At 38.5% G+C, this 18739-nt stretch overlaps 3 protein-coding genes across 3 annotated transcripts in view; all 3 read left to right on the top strand.

The window, feature by feature from the left end:
- Positions 1–1612: 1612 nt before the first annotated feature.
- Positions 1613–3930, top strand: LOC138057960 (melatonin receptor type 1A-like). The gene is made up of 2 exons (XM_068903866.1): positions 1613–1991; positions 2915–3930. The coding sequence occupies exons 1-2, from the start codon at positions 1621–1623 to the stop codon at positions 3594–3596; spliced, it is 1053 nt and encodes a 350-aa protein (XP_068759967.1). The 5' UTR covers positions 1613–1620; the 3' UTR covers positions 3597–3930.
- Positions 3931–10532: 6602 nt separating this feature from the next.
- LOC138056956 (uncharacterized) lies at positions 10533–13122 on the top strand. Its single transcript, XM_068902947.1, has one exon. The coding sequence runs from the start codon at positions 11674–11676 to the stop codon at positions 12694–12696; it is 1023 nt and encodes a 340-aa protein (XP_068759048.1). The 5' UTR covers positions 10533–11673; the 3' UTR covers positions 12697–13122.
- A 150-nt stretch (positions 13123–13272) lies between these two features.
- Positions 13273–18739, top strand: part of LOC138056955 (somatostatin receptor type 4-like) — a 7695-nt gene continuing 2228 nt past the window's right edge. The window contains exons 1-2 of the mRNA XM_068902946.1: positions 13273–16882; positions 18671–18739. The exon at positions 18671–18739 is cut by the window's right edge and continues 2228 nt beyond it. The gene's annotated coding sequence lies outside the window, so the exon portion shown is untranslated. The remainder of the gene's footprint in view (positions 16883–18670) is intronic.

Here is an 18739-nt window from a genome sequence, read left to right as displayed (position 1 = left end):
TTACGACGATATGTTGGCGGTGGTGATAAGCCTTTCCCAGTTATGCCTGTAGCATTTTTTTCAGCATAATTTGACTTAACAAGCATTTTTTTGGTACTTTCTCATTTGACTTGATTTGCGTTAATTGTTAATTTCAGTTTACCGTGTCCCCAATTAGCGCTTCAGCGCTAGAACGACCAGACACTTAAATAAAGTTTCTTTCTTTTCCTTGCGGACTTCCTGCCTTAGAAGTGGCCAAAGTCTGTGTTCTTGGTGCTGACCAAAAGAAAAGCGGACTCTGGGGACAACATTGGGTTTGTAGGCGGACATTTCTCGAGGAGCGCATGCTCAGAACGGAAAACTTGATAGTCAACAATCATTCCCCGAAGAGGAGGAGAATGGTGGTGGATATTTATCCAGTCGCGACTTTCACCAGCACTTAGTTATACACCACACAAAATAATCCGCCGAGTTTATTGTTAACGCAAAAGATAAACGGGAGGCCATTTTGTTTTTTGGACATCTGCCTTCACGTAATTGGCACCTCTTCCATCTTTTAAAAATAATTCTCCTCTGAGTCCGTAGTTCATACAAAACGATACATCAATTTAAATGTCTTATCAGCCTGAACTTATTCCAATGAGTTCCTGCGAAACGATGAAGTCAAAAGTGAATAAGTTCGCAAGCTCGGCTCCCTGTCGTGAGTGCCTTCTTTTAGCTACTTGTATCACTGGATTTTTGCTGTTTTCTGGTGCAAACCACTCATAATTCACCCCCATTAATTGCCTTTATTTAAGCATAAAATAATTTTAGCTGATACAAAACGCTGTGGCCTCACTTTTTCTGTGAGAGCTATTTGTTGTAGGTTCATAACGATTACTTCAAGACTCAAAGCGAGGACTTGAAAAAATCGTTCGTTTTTTTTGTGTGGCTGTAGTCTGTGATAGTCCTTGTTATGATCCGTAACGACAGGAGACAGTTGTTTAAGTGAAACAACATTTCTTAATTTATCAAATTACAATAACATTCTAGAACAGGATCAAAATAGGCGGGGCAACCACTTTGAGTAGAATTCATAACTGTGACGTCTTCCAACATTAATGCCTATCTCACTCATTTAAAGCATATGTCAACTATATTGCATATATTCTTTGATATTTCCCTTTGTTTAAGACTTGAAAACAAATTCACCTGTCGCCTTTGATGATTTTTCAATATCCTTCGTGTATTTAAGTAAATACTTGCTGATTTCTAACTATTTGAAAGTCAGAAAATGCTCCCTTTATTTTTATTATTGTTCTTGTTTTGAGCAGTACCATAATTTAGCATTATTCTTTCAAGTTATATGGCTTTAAAGACAAGACTTAAAAATCACCGGCTCGCCTTCACCCTTTCCTCCGGTTCAAATGAAATGGTTGTTTTTGACATGAATAAACATACCTTTGCCACAATGACGATTTCCTTGACTTGACTTTTTAAATGAAACTTTTAAATTACTGATTGAAACACGTCAAATCAGTGCTCTGATAAGTGCTAGCACCACTTCAATCAATGAATACATTGCCACAACATAAAACAAAAGTCATCCCTTTTACACGAAAGTGCGCCGACTCGTGGTTATATCACTCACTCATCAACAAGATGGTTTCTTCTTCAACGAAAATCGCGGATGGGTCCCCTCTTTATCAAGAACTCGCTACCCGCTCGATTTCCTCCACAATTGGCGAATCGTTTTTATACGCTTTTATCGTATCCGTCGGCACTCTTGGTAACGTTGCAGTTTTGTTGGTTTTGTATAAAAATCACCGACTTCGCAACATTACAGCTTATTTTGTGATCTCCTTGGCCATATCTGATATCATCATGTTGGACCTCTGCGCACCATTTTCTATTGGTGTTCTAATCGTTGGAGATTGGATTTTTGGGTACCTTCTTTGTCAGATCCAGGGATTCCTTATTTTGTGGGTAGCTTGCGCTTCAATTTGCACCCTTGCTTTGGTAGCGATAAACCGGTGAGTGAGAGTTCTTTCCTTAGTCAAAATTAAATTTGAGTTATTTGTCATTTTCTATCTTTTCTAAATCAGACAAATGGAGTCACTGAGATTCCACCTCACCCAACGCAAGAAACTAGATAAAGATCATCTCTCTTTGGGATGGAATTCGTTCAACTGCCGAAAAACGAAAAAAATGTGCCCTTATGGGTTAATCTTTCCTCCTGTTTGTCAAAGTTTCTTGACAAATGTTCGCCGCAGCAATTTGAAGGAAGTGTTCAAATGTGGCTTGATTTCACAACCTATCCTCTCTTTATTTTTGACAAGATTTCTGAAAAATAGTATAAGAGAAAAGCGTTACACTACGAAACTGTTACAACAGAAACTGTGATGACTCCTTTTTGCTTTTTCTCGACTTTTTCTGGGGAAAACATACACTTTAACTTGAACTTATCTAAGCTAGCATAGCGTTATTATTTTTGCACCTTCCTGGGAATATTACAGTAATAACTGATAATTTTTTTTTATTCTCGCAAACACCTGTTTTTTTATTTGTTAATTACGGCGGTAACGTGAATTTGACATCTAGTCTAATTTGAATTCAAGAACATGTAAAAACCATAGCGTTTTTGTTTCGGTTCCCACGAATGAGAAGACATATTTGAGTCTTAAAAATGGCAGCGCGTTGCAATTTCGTGCACTGCTGTCCCAGTAAAAGAATTAATACAAGCCACGTTTTCATGATAACTATTTCTCATCAAGTACTTCGCTGGTTCAGTGCTATTCACTAGTTCCACCGACTTAACAAAAAAAAATTAGAATACCTTGTTTAGCTTTATTGTGGTTGGACCCTCAAAAGAGACCCTTCACCGAAGAAGTTGAGGTCAAGCCGAGATATTTTTTTACATAAGCGGAGCATTAAGCACTACATTCCCTTCTTTTAGGTATTTCCACATCGTTAAAACCTCGATGTATAGAGTCATTTTCACTTCAGCCAAAGCCAAACTTATAGTCCTTGGAGGCTGGATTGCGGCCTTATCATCTCCTTTGACATACACCGCCGCTGGTAAGGATTACGTGTTTCAACCCGGGAAATTCTTTTGTTTCTTTGAGTCCACATTTTCATTGCTTGTTCTTCCCGTCTACATCTTCATCGGAATATCAATGGTAATTTTGATTGTTTGTTACCTAAGAGTTTTCAAAGCGCTTAAAACCCATGAGAGAACTGTGGCAAAGAATCTCCGGAACGGAAATACAAGGAAGGTCTCTCTCTCATTAGAGGATATTAAAGTAACAAAAATCTTGTTTGTAACCGTGGTTGCCTTTATCTTCTGCTGGACTCCACTTTTAGTCCTGGATATTGTGGATATCTTTCTCGGGTCGGGATGGGAATTGAACCGCGAAACCTATTACATGTATACTATATTTGGCATTTCCAGTTCAGCGATAAACCCTATCATTTATGGCGTCATGAATCCTTCTTATCGGAGAGCGTACCTAAGGTTGTTCGGAATTCATCGTGTGGGACGCGTAGACGTAGAAGTGCCAGCGACCGTACACGATGACCCAAGAACGAAGACTGGAGAAACACATTTGCGGGAACTGAACAATTCCTCAGTCAACTAAAACAGAAAAATGAAGAACCAGGAATCTTGGAAAAACTAAATGGCAAGATCATGCTTCCCCAGCACTGTTCATCGGTACTTCAGCAAAAGGAACTGCGATTCCGATTTTGTTTTCGTGTTAGTCCTTGCTTTCTTTCATAAATTTAAGCTTTAGTTTTGTTTACATTTCCTGTTCTCGATACACAGATCCTGGGTCTCCTGGCGTGGCTGCAACGCTCTCGAAATCTACACCAAAAGAACCAATGAAAAGTCACCCGTTGCAAATATACAACTTCTAACCTCTCTTATCGGCTTATATATCGTATGACCTTATATGGAGACTGATTTCGATGGTCGTTTTGTAAAACTGAAACAGCTCAGAGTTTAATAAAACTTCATGAAGCAATTATTGTAATCGCGCTTCTTGAAATGAAATGAGCTATAATTTATTCGGCACTACGCCTCCTGCAGGCCATTTACTATCTCATATCCAACGCACGCTCATAGAGTCATTGTTGAATATGTCTGCCTACAAAAAAATATACACTGCTTCTGCGATACAGACTTCGTGTAAAAATCAGGCTAGACAATAGACCAATTTCGGTATAATTCAGTCCTGACCAAAAGGCATCCGTCTCGAGGCTCTGGGGAATGAATTTAAGGGTTTGTATCAGTTTATTTTCAAGAGCCTCGAGATGATGCCTTTTGTTTAGGACTGAATTTTAATAATAATAATAATAATAATAATAATAATAATAATAATAATAATAATAATAATAATTTATTTACTTATAACGCGCAAGTATCAATTTACATTTTCACCTGCGCGGAACTAAATCCATTAAAAACCTAATTACAATTTTCTAATATAACTAGTAACTAATGATAACTAATAACTAATTACTCATAACAATTAAAATTATATGAATAGCATAAAAAATAAAAAACTGGCCTTAATATCTAAAGAAGAATTGTATACGTCGTGTAAGCAATTAAAATATTTAAGGAAATGCTTCTCCAAAAAGATACGTCTTAAGTGCTTTCTTAAAAGATGGTAAGAATAATGAACTTCTAATATTAAATGGTAGGTTATTCCATAGTTTTGGAGCGGCGACTTGAAATGCGCGGTCTCCAAGAGTAGTATATGTTTTCAATTTTTCTATTTCTAATAGTAAATTGTCACTATTTGACCTAAGGTTGTATTTTCCAGGCTTCTTAAATTTAATGAACTCTTTGATATAATTAGGGGCATGCCCATGAACAGCCTTATACGTAATTAAAAGAATCTTAAATAATATGCGTTCACGAATAGGCAGCCAATGAAGTTTAAACAGTAAAGGTGTTATGTGACAATTGTCTATTCAAAACTCAGGGGATCAGGAAAGTGAATAATGTGAGCACGAAAAGAATGGGGCATTAGGGCGGTGACATATAGGGCAGATTATACGCCAAGTACGGTTGTTATTCAGATTAAAAGTGCTCTGAAACCTATGAAAAAGGAGGGCTTTCAATCAAAACAAGAGTGTACCGCACACGTTTAATCTGCACTCTTAGACTTGTTCTTCTCCCACCACCCGTTGCGTGTAACCATTGTGAACGAGGTGAGCGGAAAATGACCTGTAACATCCTGACTCAACACCTTGCAATTGGCTGCCGCATGAGTCTCAATTTTCAGTTGGTGTACCAAGCAAACAGCTCATCACCCCCTGAATGTGAAACATGCATTACACATTCATCCGCCACTAAGGGCTAGAGTTCACCTTTGAAAGCTTCAAAGTCAAGAACCTCTATGTTAATTACGTCCTTTGCAAGTATTCAATTTGTGAAAGTTAACGATTTATCATTACACCCTCGGCTATCCAAACAACAAGTAATCATTGGCAACGCTCACATACTGCAGAAGTAGGCTCCCCAACACGCCGAGCCATAGCGATATTTCTTGTTTACAAACATTGACTTCACATGTCTTTGCCAACCACGGAACAAAAGAAGTCATTGTTTCAACAGTCAATTAGGTTCTGGTTGGCATATTAATAACAAGGAGTGACGTCACGAGAAATATCGCTGTTTAAGCAATAAAGGACGTTTTCAGTGTTTCCATAGCCTCATCTAAACACGAGGGGGAGTTGGAAGAATTCTAGACAGTTATGCAAACCTGAGACGCAGTCGCGGGTTTGCATAACTGTCTCGAATTGTCCCAACTCCCCCTCGTGTTTAGATGAGACTATGGAAACACGGAAAAAGAGTCCTCTATTGCTTTTATAACTGAAATATTTCTTAAAGATAATTCGACAAACGGAAGGAAAATGCTGGTTTTTTCTCTTCTAGATTGAGACAGATTTTCTTGGTACACGTTCATATTTCCTACCAGTCAATCAAAACGCGCGTCTGACAACACACAACCAATCAAAATTCGTCTGATGTTACAGCCGTGTTTCCATACACGTACTCTCATCTAAACACAGCTATTGACCAATGAGAGCGCGCGTACTATCCCAATTATTTTCATCCCAATATAGTTCTTGAAGTTGGATGTCTTTGCGAGATCCGGGGTGAAGAGATTCCACACAATAAAAGCTCTGAATGCTATTGAATTTTTCATAAAATATGTGTTAAAGCGAGGCACTGTTACCGTATTCGTAGTACGTAAATGATGGATAGGAGAAATCTTGGTTAGACTTGATGAACCATAGAGGGAGGGTACAATCATGAAAAATGTCATATGCTAATGTTTCCAACTTGACTTTGTACATAAAGTGTAAGGAATCCCATTTGGCATTCTGTGGTACTTATGTGGTGGGCATATCTCCCACTTACACAACCGTCTGATCTGGAGAGTTTAGTAAAATGTCTCATGTCTCAGTTGTCTTTAAACGCTTGAATCCTCATTCACAACTGAAACGTTTGACACATTCTGACGTTTTGACACATACTGAGCCGAGCCAGCCTAATTTAGCAATTTCCGCCTATTTTATCTACATATTGTTTTCAAAAGCGTAACTTTTCTTGTTTTTGGTGTTCTACCACTTCTAAAGACCTTTAATAAACTCCAATTTTCCGACCTCAGTCGCTACATATATGCTGTCTCTTCACAAGAGATTATAATCTCTTGCTCTCCATTATGTAGTTGTGACAGTTAATAGTTTACGTAGGTTGCTCCCAGTGATACCCACGATGCTTAGTAAAAATCAAAACAAGATGGCGTCAGTCACGCCATCGTCACGAAGTAACTTCCAAGTCATGCAAGGAGGTCTTTTCCGCTGCCGGTGACTCTCTCAGTAAAAATGCAATTTATTTGTAGTTTATTACATTATACTGACAATTCGAAGTCGTGACAATCGTCGAAAGTCTCGTCTACTCGACCAAATTTACGTGGCTTTTTTTGATGTGGCAAATATATTCGGTCACGTCATATTTGTCGAATACTTGATTGCAATTGCAAGAAATGCGGTCTTTCGACAGTTAAAGACATGCGAAAAAAGTACTCTCGTGATGGAATGTGACACTTTTCATTTGCTACGTAGTTAGAAGCTTATTCCCAAGTTTCTTGCGATGTCATTTATTCTTCTTTAAGCCTGGTTTTCACTAGCGACGCAGGCACGAGCGCACGCATAAGAGCGCTTATCTCACCGTGAAAACGGGGTTGACGCACGCATAAACAAAAACGCAAGCACAAGGATCAAATTTTTTTCTTTTCGCTTGCGCTTATGCTTGCATTCACTTGCGTCGTATGAATATGAAACGCAGCATAAGCACAAGGAAATTTGCTACGTCTGGCCGGCAATTAAAGCACTGGTTCTAGATTCTCCGCGTCTGAGCATTTGAAGAAAATGCCGGTTGCTGTGGTTGATTTTTGATGCTTTTGTCAACGTTCGTTTTCACTAGCATAAGCTGCTTTTGCTTGTTCTTGCGTCGCTAGTGAAAAGCATGACAAGTTTTCTAAAGCGAGAATCTCGGGTGTCTAACGTTTTCCCACGAGTACTTTAAAGTGTCTATATGGTCTATGGGGTTTCTCTGGTTTTGGTAACTTTATGAAGCGCAGATAACTGCCTGGATTGTTTTTTCGGCATTCTGGTCCGTTTTCGCCATGAAATCTCCGTTTAAAAGTCCCGCTTGAGCCACGCCCCTCGCAGCTGGTAATCTATCCCAAAAGAGCCTTGGAACAAGTCAAGTCGTGACGTCATTTGAGTAAGCGAGATCCCCGTCAAGAAATCTCTCACAATTCTACTTGAGCGCAACCTTTGCAAGGAAATTTGTCACGAAGTTTAGCCAAAAATGGAACGAAATCAAGCGAAACGTAAAATTAACTACTGAAAACAATGAAGGAAGCTTTGAATAAAACGGCGAACACAAAAGGGGGTTGGCATGGGCAAAATGGAGAAGATTAAAATGGATTGCACTGGGGATGTTTGAAAACTATTCAGCCTAACAGTTTCTTGTTTGCGCGTGATAGGCAGACGTTTTGTTTTGTTGACGAAGCTTTCATTTATGTTGTTTAAAAGTGATTCGGAAGTTCTGGGTTAACGTTAACTGTTTGTATAGCTAGCATGGGAGAATTAATAATTGGCATTGAATTGGTAATGACACAAACGGTAAACTTCACTACCGTGACGTAGCTCATTTAATTTGCTTGATTTGGTTGAACAAAGTATGTAACAATTAAGGTGTTTTTCCTACATTCTGAAAAGCAATAGAGAGGTTTATATCACTGCTCAATATTAGATCGATCTACTTTTGTGACAAAACTAGGCCGGATTTTTTTTATTATTTCTGGCATAGTTCCATTTACGAGTTCAGTAAAAGATGCATGTGGCAACACCTCTTGTTCTTGCTTTCTTTTACGCGCTGATCGTGTTATTTTGAATAAAGTATTTGTGGTATTCTTGGAAAAATAAAATGTGCCCTTGCATGCATACTTCTTTATTGACGATTGATATGAAAATCGCGTGTTGCAAGATTTCTACTTTTCTCATGTTTTCGGCGCTGATCGTATGATAGTGGAAGGCAGTATTTATCTCGCATTCATTCGTAAATTCTTAATCGACTATTGATATATGAAAACTGCACGATAAATTGTTTATTTACGTTTTTTTCAGTTAAAGATAATAGTTTTTTTCCAAAACTATTAGATAAGACCCTTTCATAGCAACTTGGTCACTGTGACTGTCTATGCATATTGCTGGCGCGTTCGTTTTACGGTTGTTTTGAAAGGAAGGAGGCGGTAATTTTCCCTACGGCTCTTTCCATGTATATAAAGGTTATGTTGCCTTTATCAACCTGAAGGTAACAAAAAACCGCTATATTAACCGTGAATCTCCCGTTAAACACGTGACGGAGCCGGCCTTGAAACAGTGGAGAGTCAGCTCGTTATCAGCGAAGCAACACGAGCTTCTTAAGTTCTCTTAATCAATTGAACATTATCTTTGTATTCTTCCCTCGTAAAAGTATTCATCACTGCTCCGCTTAAGATTGGACCCTGCCTTAAATAAATTACAAATATTGTTTATTGATCCAATATTGCAGTCTTAAACTGAATTTCATTGGTAATGTATGGAAAAAAATTAACGCCTAGAAACAATTGCAATACAAAGTTCACAAGTTTCTAATAGGTGACATGATTCCTTAAAAAGTCCCGAGTGGTAACGTGGTTCACTAAATTGTCTAGTATCAGTGAGTATTGACATTAAATGCCGGGAGGAATTGTCGAACTTGTGATGTGGATCTTTAAAGGGGCTAGGTCACGCAATTTTAGGCAATTTCAGCACTGATCGAATGGTCATAGAATTAACTAAAATATCAAAATAACTGTTCAAAACAATAGAAGAACTCTAACAAAACACAGGGAAGCCAAGAAGGGACATGGATGGACAAAACTGGAGAGGATTGAATTTGGGTAAATTTGAAAAACGTCGGCCCACCTTTTTTCAAATTTATATCAGTCTATATCAAAATGTCATTTACACAGCTGGAAAATCATTCTCAGTTGTTATGTGGCCGTGATTTTGCAAATGAAAGACTCTTGCTCTGCCAATTTGACGTTTAGAGCTCATAATTAACAAAATGAAACAAAATTACCCAAAATAGCGTGACCTAGCCCCTTTAAGATGTCAATGAAACGCTTCTCACATATTGTGCTTGTCTGCGTGAAGCGAGGGATGTGAATAATCCTTACGAGCACGTTTTTGGGTGCTTTCGATTTCATCACTGAGATACAGCCGCAAAGCGTAGTGGTACACGGGTGGCCGGGAGAGTGGGGAGTGGGGGGGGGGGGGGGGGGTCTCCCATATAAAAGGACGGGGATGCTCTTCGTATCTTTTAGGGGTTAAAAAAGCGGTTTTGGCACCTCTTAGGGTGGACAGCCTTAAAAGGTCCACAGCGGGAGCCTTAGCGGTACTTTTTAGGGTATTGAGCCGAAAAAGTATGACATTAGTCATTTGAAAATTAACTAATTTTGAATTTTGTCTAATTAAAATCCATAATTTGGTACCTCTTGGAGATGAAAAAAGTTTCATGCCACGCCCACAATTGCAAGACAGCACCCCGTCCTTTTTAAATTGTTGGTCCCCCCTCCCACCTGGGCACGGGTGATACGGATTCCATAACACTGCGAATACACGTACAACAGAATTTTGTCATGACCAAAGTGGAAACTCTTTTGAGCTGAAATATATTCATTTTTTTGATACCTTTTTGGTTCCTTTGTTATTGGCTTATGGGAACCGTTTTCTTGGTATTGTAACCAGAGGTTGCCAGTTGAGAGTTTATATTTTTCGTATCAGCACTTGAGGTTTCTGGATCGGTTAGCTAAATAATAACGAGAACAGGGTAAGTGGTACTGGATATTTATTTCAGATACCTAAATCATGGTCTTTTTTACTTTATGCGAGTGCCTAAGACAGCTAATAAAAGAATTTCCGGTCCTACCAGCTCAATTGAGGACGTTAAGACGGCTGCTTCAATGAGCTCATGCAGTATGATTTTTTACAAAGGACGGGCATAATATCTTTTATGTTTGCAAGGGTCCCGGAAGCGAAAAAGACTTTTATTAGATAACACGACCTCTCATCTGAAGCTTCGACCACAAGACCAAATTTTCATGAGGCAATCTTTCAGTGAGCTGTGTACTAAGTAGTACATTGTTGTCACGAGTCATGCAAAATTGCCCTTTCATGCGAGCAAATCGTGACATCTGTCTCTATACATAAATAACTTCGTTCAATATCAATTTTATTTTGAAAGCTCGAGTGTTATCTCATTTATGTTGCATAAACACTGTTATCAACTTTGGCAACTTCCTTGAAAACATTGTTTCGAGCGCATTAAGTTTCTTTAACTAATTGAGGTTTTAATTCAGTGCTTGACTCGTCAAGTGCTTAAAGAAAACATCGTTTCCGAAATTACGGTGTTTTCCCAGAGATTGCTGGTGAACCGGGAAATTAATCATTGTACGTTTTTGGTTTGACTCATTTGACTGTGAAAATTCACTAAAAGAGTCTTTTTTTTTTTAATGGTTCTTTGCGCAGTGAAAAAAATTGACAACTCGGTGAGAGTTGACTAAAGCTGCGTGTGGCGAGAATTTTTTTTTTCTCGTATTGATCTATTTTCCTTGGATAATCGCTCCTCGTGTTTTGTTTGGAATACAGCTTTCGGTGTTTTTTCCGGTTCTTGAAAAGATCAAATGGTGACCTAGCTTGCACATTTCGTAAATGGCATGACGGTCGTAAAATGAGATAGAGAAAATTAGTTGCAAAATCTTTTGTTCGCAAATGACTTTTCACCGACTATAGTTTTTGGCCGCAGGTGTCTCCATCCAGTCGCATAATGACAACAGTTGTAATCGTTCGGTTTTGAAACGAACAGAGGTAATTTTCCCGGAAAATTGCGTGGCTCATTCTTATTGGCTGTAGCGTGGCCAGATCAAGTTAAGGTGCGATCAACTGTTGTCATTTCTGCGTGATCTCAAAGCAGGTACTGCAATCACAAGCTCGAGATCGTTTTGCCGCCGAAGATATAAGCTCGGCCTTTTCGAGTCGTCATATTTAAGGCGAAAGGTGTCCAATCTGGTGTTAAAGAAGACAGAGAAGTTGCATTGTGGAAAAATGTTTTCCTGGAAGACGATTCTCGTACCGCTGGTGATCGCGTCGGTAGGGGATTTATTCGTTACTCGTTATTTCCCGGAAGGAGGTTCTAGACTGGGCTGGACCCTCAACCAAGCGAAACAGCTTTCAGTGAAACTCCAGAAGGCAGTACATCGCATTGCGGATGCCATTTGCAACAAGCCTGAAGAATGCAAAAAGGCAGCAGATGAGTTCTTCGTGGTTCTCCACGACATTCCTCAAGATATCTGGGACACTGCTGCAGCCATTCTTCGGAATGCTACGTCACAATCGCTGGAGAAAAATGGACCCGTCGATGACGAGACTGCTCTGAAACGGCAGAGAGCCAAACGAGGGGCAGCTAACTACGACGAGAAGGAAGTGGACTCGATCAAAGGCAACGTCACGAAGGCGGAGGAGGTGATAAAATCCCTGCGATTCTCGAGTTATGAAGAAAACAATTTGTGCGATCTCAAAGAAGGGATACCAGCAAGCGAATACGATGACACAGTTGATGAAATAGCGAATCTGATCAATATGCCGGAAACGCTAAAGAAAGTCATTAAGAGAGCGAAGAGCTTTACACGAGGAAATGTCCTTGCAGTGAACAAATTGCAGTTCAAAACACAGGATGGCAACTTGGTGTTTGGGCGAGTAGCTGTCCTTCGCAGTGGAGACACATTGGATATAGCATATTCGTTACACTCCGTCGAGTATGAACTGAAGTCCAAACAGCGTGCACCTAAACATGCCGAGAATTTCGTGAAGTTTTCCGAAAGTCTGGACGACAGCAAAGAAAATGACGATGGCTCCTTTGACAGCGAAGAAAATGACAATGGCTCCTTTGAAATTTCTGTCGATCTCCGACAAGATTTTTTGGCTTTCTTTCATAAGCAAGCCATTGAAGGTTTTGTGAAGCATTGTGACTACCTCCTGAAAACCATGGACAATGAACCGCAAATTCTTCAACACATGGGTGTTGGTAATGGTAAGACAGTCGAAAAAGTGGAAGATAACCCCAAGTAATTATATAAATGACGTTTTTTAACGACTGGAGCCATTCTTAATGACGTCGTTCGTCGTAATTCAGGCAATTTAGGCTTTACCGAGATAAAGTTTCGACTAACAACCTCTTCCCCAGGGTCTTCTCGGCTTTGCCGGGAGAACTAAGACGAGCCACCATGCATGTTGAAAGCCGAGAAGACCCTGGGGACTGAGGTTGTTGCGCTAATTCAGCTAAAATAGCTCTCAGGTTGAGAAATTAGTGGAGTGTGCAGCTTATCTAATAACCTGTTTTCGATCTTACGTTGTGTTTCTGTCAGTGTGTTTAGATATGAGTGTAAACATAGCGGTGCAATGAGAAAGGTGTTTGTAGTTTACCTGAAATGGCAAGTTTCATTGCATCATCTGGAAGACCTGACATCATAAGCTCTTGCTCCTATTCATGGAAAATCATCGTCGAAAACTCACTCAACACGCAGTTGACACCATTTTGGTGAGGGCAAACACGGCTTTATATATTACAGTGAATGTATAGGAATTTTGCCGACTTTTAACCATTATAAATCCTTTAAGGTCTAACAATTGTGGATAGCGACAATTAACCTCTCAAAAAGCACTTCTATTGAGATTATTTTCGTGAAGTATGACGATCAGAATCAAGGTACAGCGACCGTAAACGAAATTTGAACATTTCATATAAACCCTTGTAAACAAAATTAAGGCCATCTCTTTTTTTTTCTCCGTTTAGCGTTATTGAAGCGACATGAGGAGGTTCCTAATATCCAATTTTCAGACGTTGTGCCATGTACAATAATCTAATTTTCGGATGAGTGAATGATATTAATCAAACGACTAAATTATTTTTAAATTTTTGAAATCTGCTTTTTTGTAGCGGATTTATAGAAGTTTGAATTCAGCCAAAATCCAATACATTCACTGTAATTTAAATTGTGTTTGCCCCCCAACCAAGATGGGGTCGGAAACCGTGAAAAGGTCTATTGATGTCAAAGTCTAAGTTGCGACATCTTTTGCCCACAAAATTTAATAGTTAATTTTCTTGTTTGACTCAATGATCTAGAGATATGATAAATCTCTTTCTAACATCGTTTTCTCGCGGGCCTTCTTGCAAGATACGGTTCCTTGTATTTTTCCAGGTCGATTTATGGACCTTGTGCTTCGCACTCGAGCCATAAATTGACTGGGAGAATCTCAAAATGTGGCTATTAAGGTGGCTTACCGCAGTTTTCCGAAGAAAAAGATCAAGATTTTGAAATCTATGAAATCAAAGCAACAGGATGTCTCTTCTGAAGTTTTAGCCACTGCAATTGATGTAAAATGTAATCTGATCAAACAAATAAATGCAAATCAGGGGGAAATGCTTCAAAAGTCGACATATAGTGACTGAGCTCCTGGAAGGGGGACTAGAAACTAAACAATTCAAAGGCCCTTTTTCCTCAAAACCTAGCCGTGCGACCAGGGTTAAAATTCTGGGAATTAGTAAACTATATGAAGACGAAACTGTCAACATTTTTTTAAAAAGATCTATCAGATAGTTTTTCAATTAATATCAAAATTGACGAAAATACCCACGTTTGTTGCCATTTGCAAAGAACCCGTCTGACAGATAAACTATTTATTTTTATACAAGATTATCTTTTATCGCTAAGGAAATCTGGAAATTTTAAGGTGGGGTCGTACGGCTAGTTTTTGAGGAAAAGGCCTTTGAAATGTCTAGTTTCCAGTCCCCCTCCAGGAGCTTGGTCACTATATTTAGCATTTTCCCCTGATTTGCAATTACTTGTAAGGTAAAAATTGCATTTTACATCAATTGCAGTTACTAACACTTTAAAGAGACATCATGTTGCTTCAATTTCACAGATTTCAATCCTGTAGTAAACCACCTTAAAGCTCGGTCCCTGTAGCACTAGGGCTTGGTCACTAAGGCCAGTTAAGAGACTTGTGTGCTGCTTGTGGTGTCATAATTTGGTTAAAGAGAGCGTCGTTCTTTGTACAAACAGGCTCGTTAAAAAAAAGCACTTGTTAAACTCACTTTAGTCTTCTCTATTTTACGTCGTTTTCGTTTCGATGGTAGTCGAAATATAAGCCCGATATATCCTCACAGCCGTACAACCAGCCTCGCAGTATCATTTTGTTTCATTATTTACTGGTTAGATTTCCCAAGATCGGGCGCTTCCACTTTGTTCAGCCGACCCTTGCATAAAAAAATTGCCATAAAGAATCGGCAAGTTATTAAGTGGAAAAAGCGTCAGTGCTCAATGTACTTTGGTTGTACATTTTATTGCAAAATTGCACAAAAGATTATCATCGAATTTCTTCTTTTTAATTATGCAATGTTTGTCTTTTTCAATATCCAGAGTTGGATTTAGCTGATTGATCAGAAAACGGTAAGGTTACGCAAATGTAGAAATGAGTTTGTGTGATTGAAACAACTGTTTTGGAGTTTTGGACCCATTTTTTGTGTAAAAAAGAAAAATAACGAACTTTTAAAGTTGAACTATCTGGTGTTGTTTGGTTTCATTATGTCCCATTGACCGCATTTTGGCGCATTGTGATATCAATATAAATCTCCCTGGGGTAAAATAATGCAATAGGGGTTATAGTTCTTATAATCGGAGGGATGGGGGTGTTGCAATTTGGTGATAGAAGTAGAAGACAAGATCTTTCATGAAACATGGCTAACTGTAAATGTGACAAAATGTTATACAGGAATCAATGTTTTAATTTCGTTTACGACGTTTTAGTTTTAAAGAATTTGTGTTTAGCGCCGAGTACTCTAGAAGCTCACAATCGATTCGCGATAATGTGGTACGGATATTCACTATAGCGATAAATTTGAAGATAATTTTGATACTGGACAAGCTGAACTCAACGTTTTATTTCAAATCAAAGTTCTTCTAGGCTTTGATGTCGCCGGTATCAAACTCGTCCCAGGGACTTTACGGCTTTCAACATGACATCGTAAATCAGCAGCCCTTATCAGAGTTATCAGCGGTTTTGCCACATAAACGAGGCTAAGGGGGTCATTTTGTATCGAATTGACCCTTAAGCCTCTCTTGCATGTGCCTGCAGGCTCAACTCCAATAAGGTCTATTCGTTCCATAATACGTCTCTCGTAGCGTAGCTACGATAAAACTGAATTGGAAAGAAGAAAGCGTTTGTTTTTCGCAGGGTACTGGGTCAAAGCTTGAAACCTTCTTGAACATATGCATATAAAGAAATTCTCCATTCGATATAAACGTCTTAAATTCTCTGAATTCTGATCTAAATGCAGAAATCGGCATGCGTTCTTCCAGTTTTATGTGACTTCAAATCTAGGCTATTTTTTCAGCCATCTAACTCGAATTTTCTTGTTGGATTGTACTTAAGTTTATACTTTTTTTTTTAAGTTCATAAGCACCACTCACCATTTGATGTAACTACCTACTTAATTTCTATTCGCTGTAAATAAACAGAAACTTAAGCCTGAATATCATAAGCCAGGTGGTTTCTTTTTTAGCGTCGCCCTCAACACTTTATCTTTCAAGACAGACAGTTACAAACTTTAATTTCTTGTAATTTTTTGGGGGGTGAATCAAATAAACTGACCGATAGAAATTTATTTGATTCCAGCGATCGTACTTACTGGTCTCCACCACCTAGCGAAAGCTGCATTAGCTAGGGTTTAGATTGGAAGTAAAGCACAGACTGAATTCGGCATTTTTTTTGCTATGTTAATCATTTCAGATCGAATGAGGTTTCAAGCTTTTGCCAAAATAAGTTCAAAGGGAAGAGGTTTGAGAATACAGAATTCGATACTTCATTTGTTAAAAAAAAAAAAAAGAGAAAAACATCGCCGAAAAACGAACAATATAATTTTTTGTTTACTTCTCCAGTTTGTGAGGCGCATGACTTTTTCATATTTTCAATTATCTTTTAAATTTATATCAACGTTGCTGAAATTAACAGGCACGTTTCACTTAAAAATGACGTATTTCGCTCATTGATAAGACAGGACTTTCCATTAAAGGAGTGTTTTGTTATCGCAATTTGAGATAACTATAAATATTTTGTACTTTAATGTAAGTCACACGTCAGTGCAGTGGGACATTTTATTTCTTTCTAAATATCAGCAAAAATAACGCAGTTTTATTTGAAAACAACATTTGGGTATATGACACCTGCACAAATGGAGGGTTAGTTGCTTTTTAAGGTAAAAAATTTTGTAACTGCATTAACTTGGCAATCAAATGTTTAAAAAGAGCCTCGTATTTTGAGTTACGTCAGTTAGCTTTCATATCATGGAGAAATTTGATCTCTTAACGTGGAAATGCTAAAAATGGCCTCAGTTTGAATGGGAAAAGTTCTGCTTGTATTTACAGAGAGTTTCAGCAAAAGCAGTTCGTGAATTCGACGTACTTAAAAGATACCCAGCCATCCGTTTAGGGCCTGGAAACTTTTATGTCGAATTCGGGAACTGTATTTTAAAGTTTCTTGACTTAAACATTTATTTAATGATACCCAACTATTGGAGCAGTTTAAAAAACACTTCATATAGCGAATAATTACATTTTGTTTTGGGGGCTGGCGTCAAACGAGGAATGAAAGAACGTTTCAATTTCTCTTCAATAAAATTTTATGCAACATAATCTTCCGAAACTATTACAGCTTGAAAAAACACCAACATTTGTCCATCACAAGCTTTCTTTGGACTGCTTTTAGAATAATTTCGTTTGTAAATTTTCATGTAGAACAAAGAGCTTCAGTTCGGCAAAAAGGGAACAATTGCCCCCAAAATGAGAGATTGTTTTCTAAGCGTTGAAAAAAACTCAAAAATTCCATAAAACGGTTCTTCATTCGAAGTGGCTTCCCGGTGCTGGGCGATTTTGGCCCCGAAGCCTTCATCACTGACCACTGTTTGGCGGAACAGACAAGTGATCCCATGGGCCAACATGAGATTTCAGTTTGAGCTGTAGCCGATCTTTCCACTCCCCTCTTCCCCCTCTTCCCCCCTCTTCCCCCCTCTTCCCCCCTTCCTTTCCTCTCGCTCTAATTGTAAATATAATTAATAGATTTCCTTTGACTTCAATATGGAAAGCCAATTGTAGCAATATTCAATAAATGGATATTTCAATTCAAAGAGCCTATTTTAGTTCAAATCAACGCATAAATTTATGTTCAATATACTTTTTTTGGTTCAACTTCCGATTTTGCATTCAACACTTTTATTTCGTTCAACGCGATTTACTTTCGTTTAACGATTTATTGCACAGCGGTTGCCCACTATTGTCTAGACCCTCTTGCTCTTGTGAGGTCACGGGAGGCTGGAACACAGTTGTTAGTAGTCCATGTATGACCCACCATGCATTGAGTACTAACCGAAAAAGGTTGGATTCTGCGATTTACCACAACTGAAACAACCCAAAGCATTCACAAAAGCTAATCTTAGATCTAATTAGGCTTAATTAGGCCTAAAACGTTCAACGTTTTATTTAATCTCAAAATCCAACCTTTGTCGGTTGGTATTCAATGTATGGCTCAACCGCTGCGCAATGAATCGTTGAACGAAAGTAAATCGCGTTGAACGAAATAAAATTGTTGAACGCAAAATCTGGTCTTGAAATTAAAAAGAACCGAAGCAATCGCATTGAAGGATACCAAAATGTATTGAATGCAAAAAGTGTTGAATACTAACAACTGTGTTCCAGCCTCCCGTGACCTCACGAGATCAAGAGGGACTAGGCAATAGTGGTCAACCACTGTAATATAAATCGTTGAACGAAAGTAAATCGCGTTGAACGAAATAGAAGTGCTGAATGCAAAATCGGAAGTTGAACCAAAAAAAAGTATATTGAACATAAATTTATGCGTTGATTTGAACTAAAATAGACTCTTTGAATTGAAATATCCATTTATTGGATATTGCTACAATTGGCTTCCCATACTTCAATCTATCCTTTTTTAATTATATTCAAAAACGTATTACTGTGTCCACTTATAGGGAAAAATCAATTCTTAGAGATGTGGCTCCTCACAATAATGAGTCAGCATCCTTTTTGACACGAAAAGA

The sequence above is a fragment of the Montipora capricornis genome, chromosome 7, assembly GCF_036669925.1.
Source record: "Montipora capricornis isolate CH-2021 chromosome 7, ASM3666992v2, whole genome shotgun sequence".
NCBI lineage: Eukaryota > Metazoa > Cnidaria > Anthozoa > Scleractinia > Acroporidae > Montipora > Montipora capricornis.
The sequence above is the reverse complement of the archived record's forward strand: the minus strand, read 5'-3'. Positions and strand labels throughout refer to the sequence as shown.

Bases quoted from the DNA above. Each gene is read 5' to 3' on its own strand.
- LOC138056956 (XM_068902947.1), top strand. From the start codon at position 11,674: ATGTTTTCCTGGAAGACGATTCTCGTACCGCTGGTGATCGCGTCGGTA.
- LOC138057960 (XM_068903866.1), top strand. From the start codon at position 1,621: ATGGTTTCTTCTTCAACGAAAATCGCGGATGGGTCCCCTCTTTATCAA. The intron at 1,992-2,914 runs GTGAGTGAGAGT...CCCTTCTTTTAG, and splicing joins GCTTTGGTAGCGATAAACCG to GTATTTCCACATCGTTAAAA.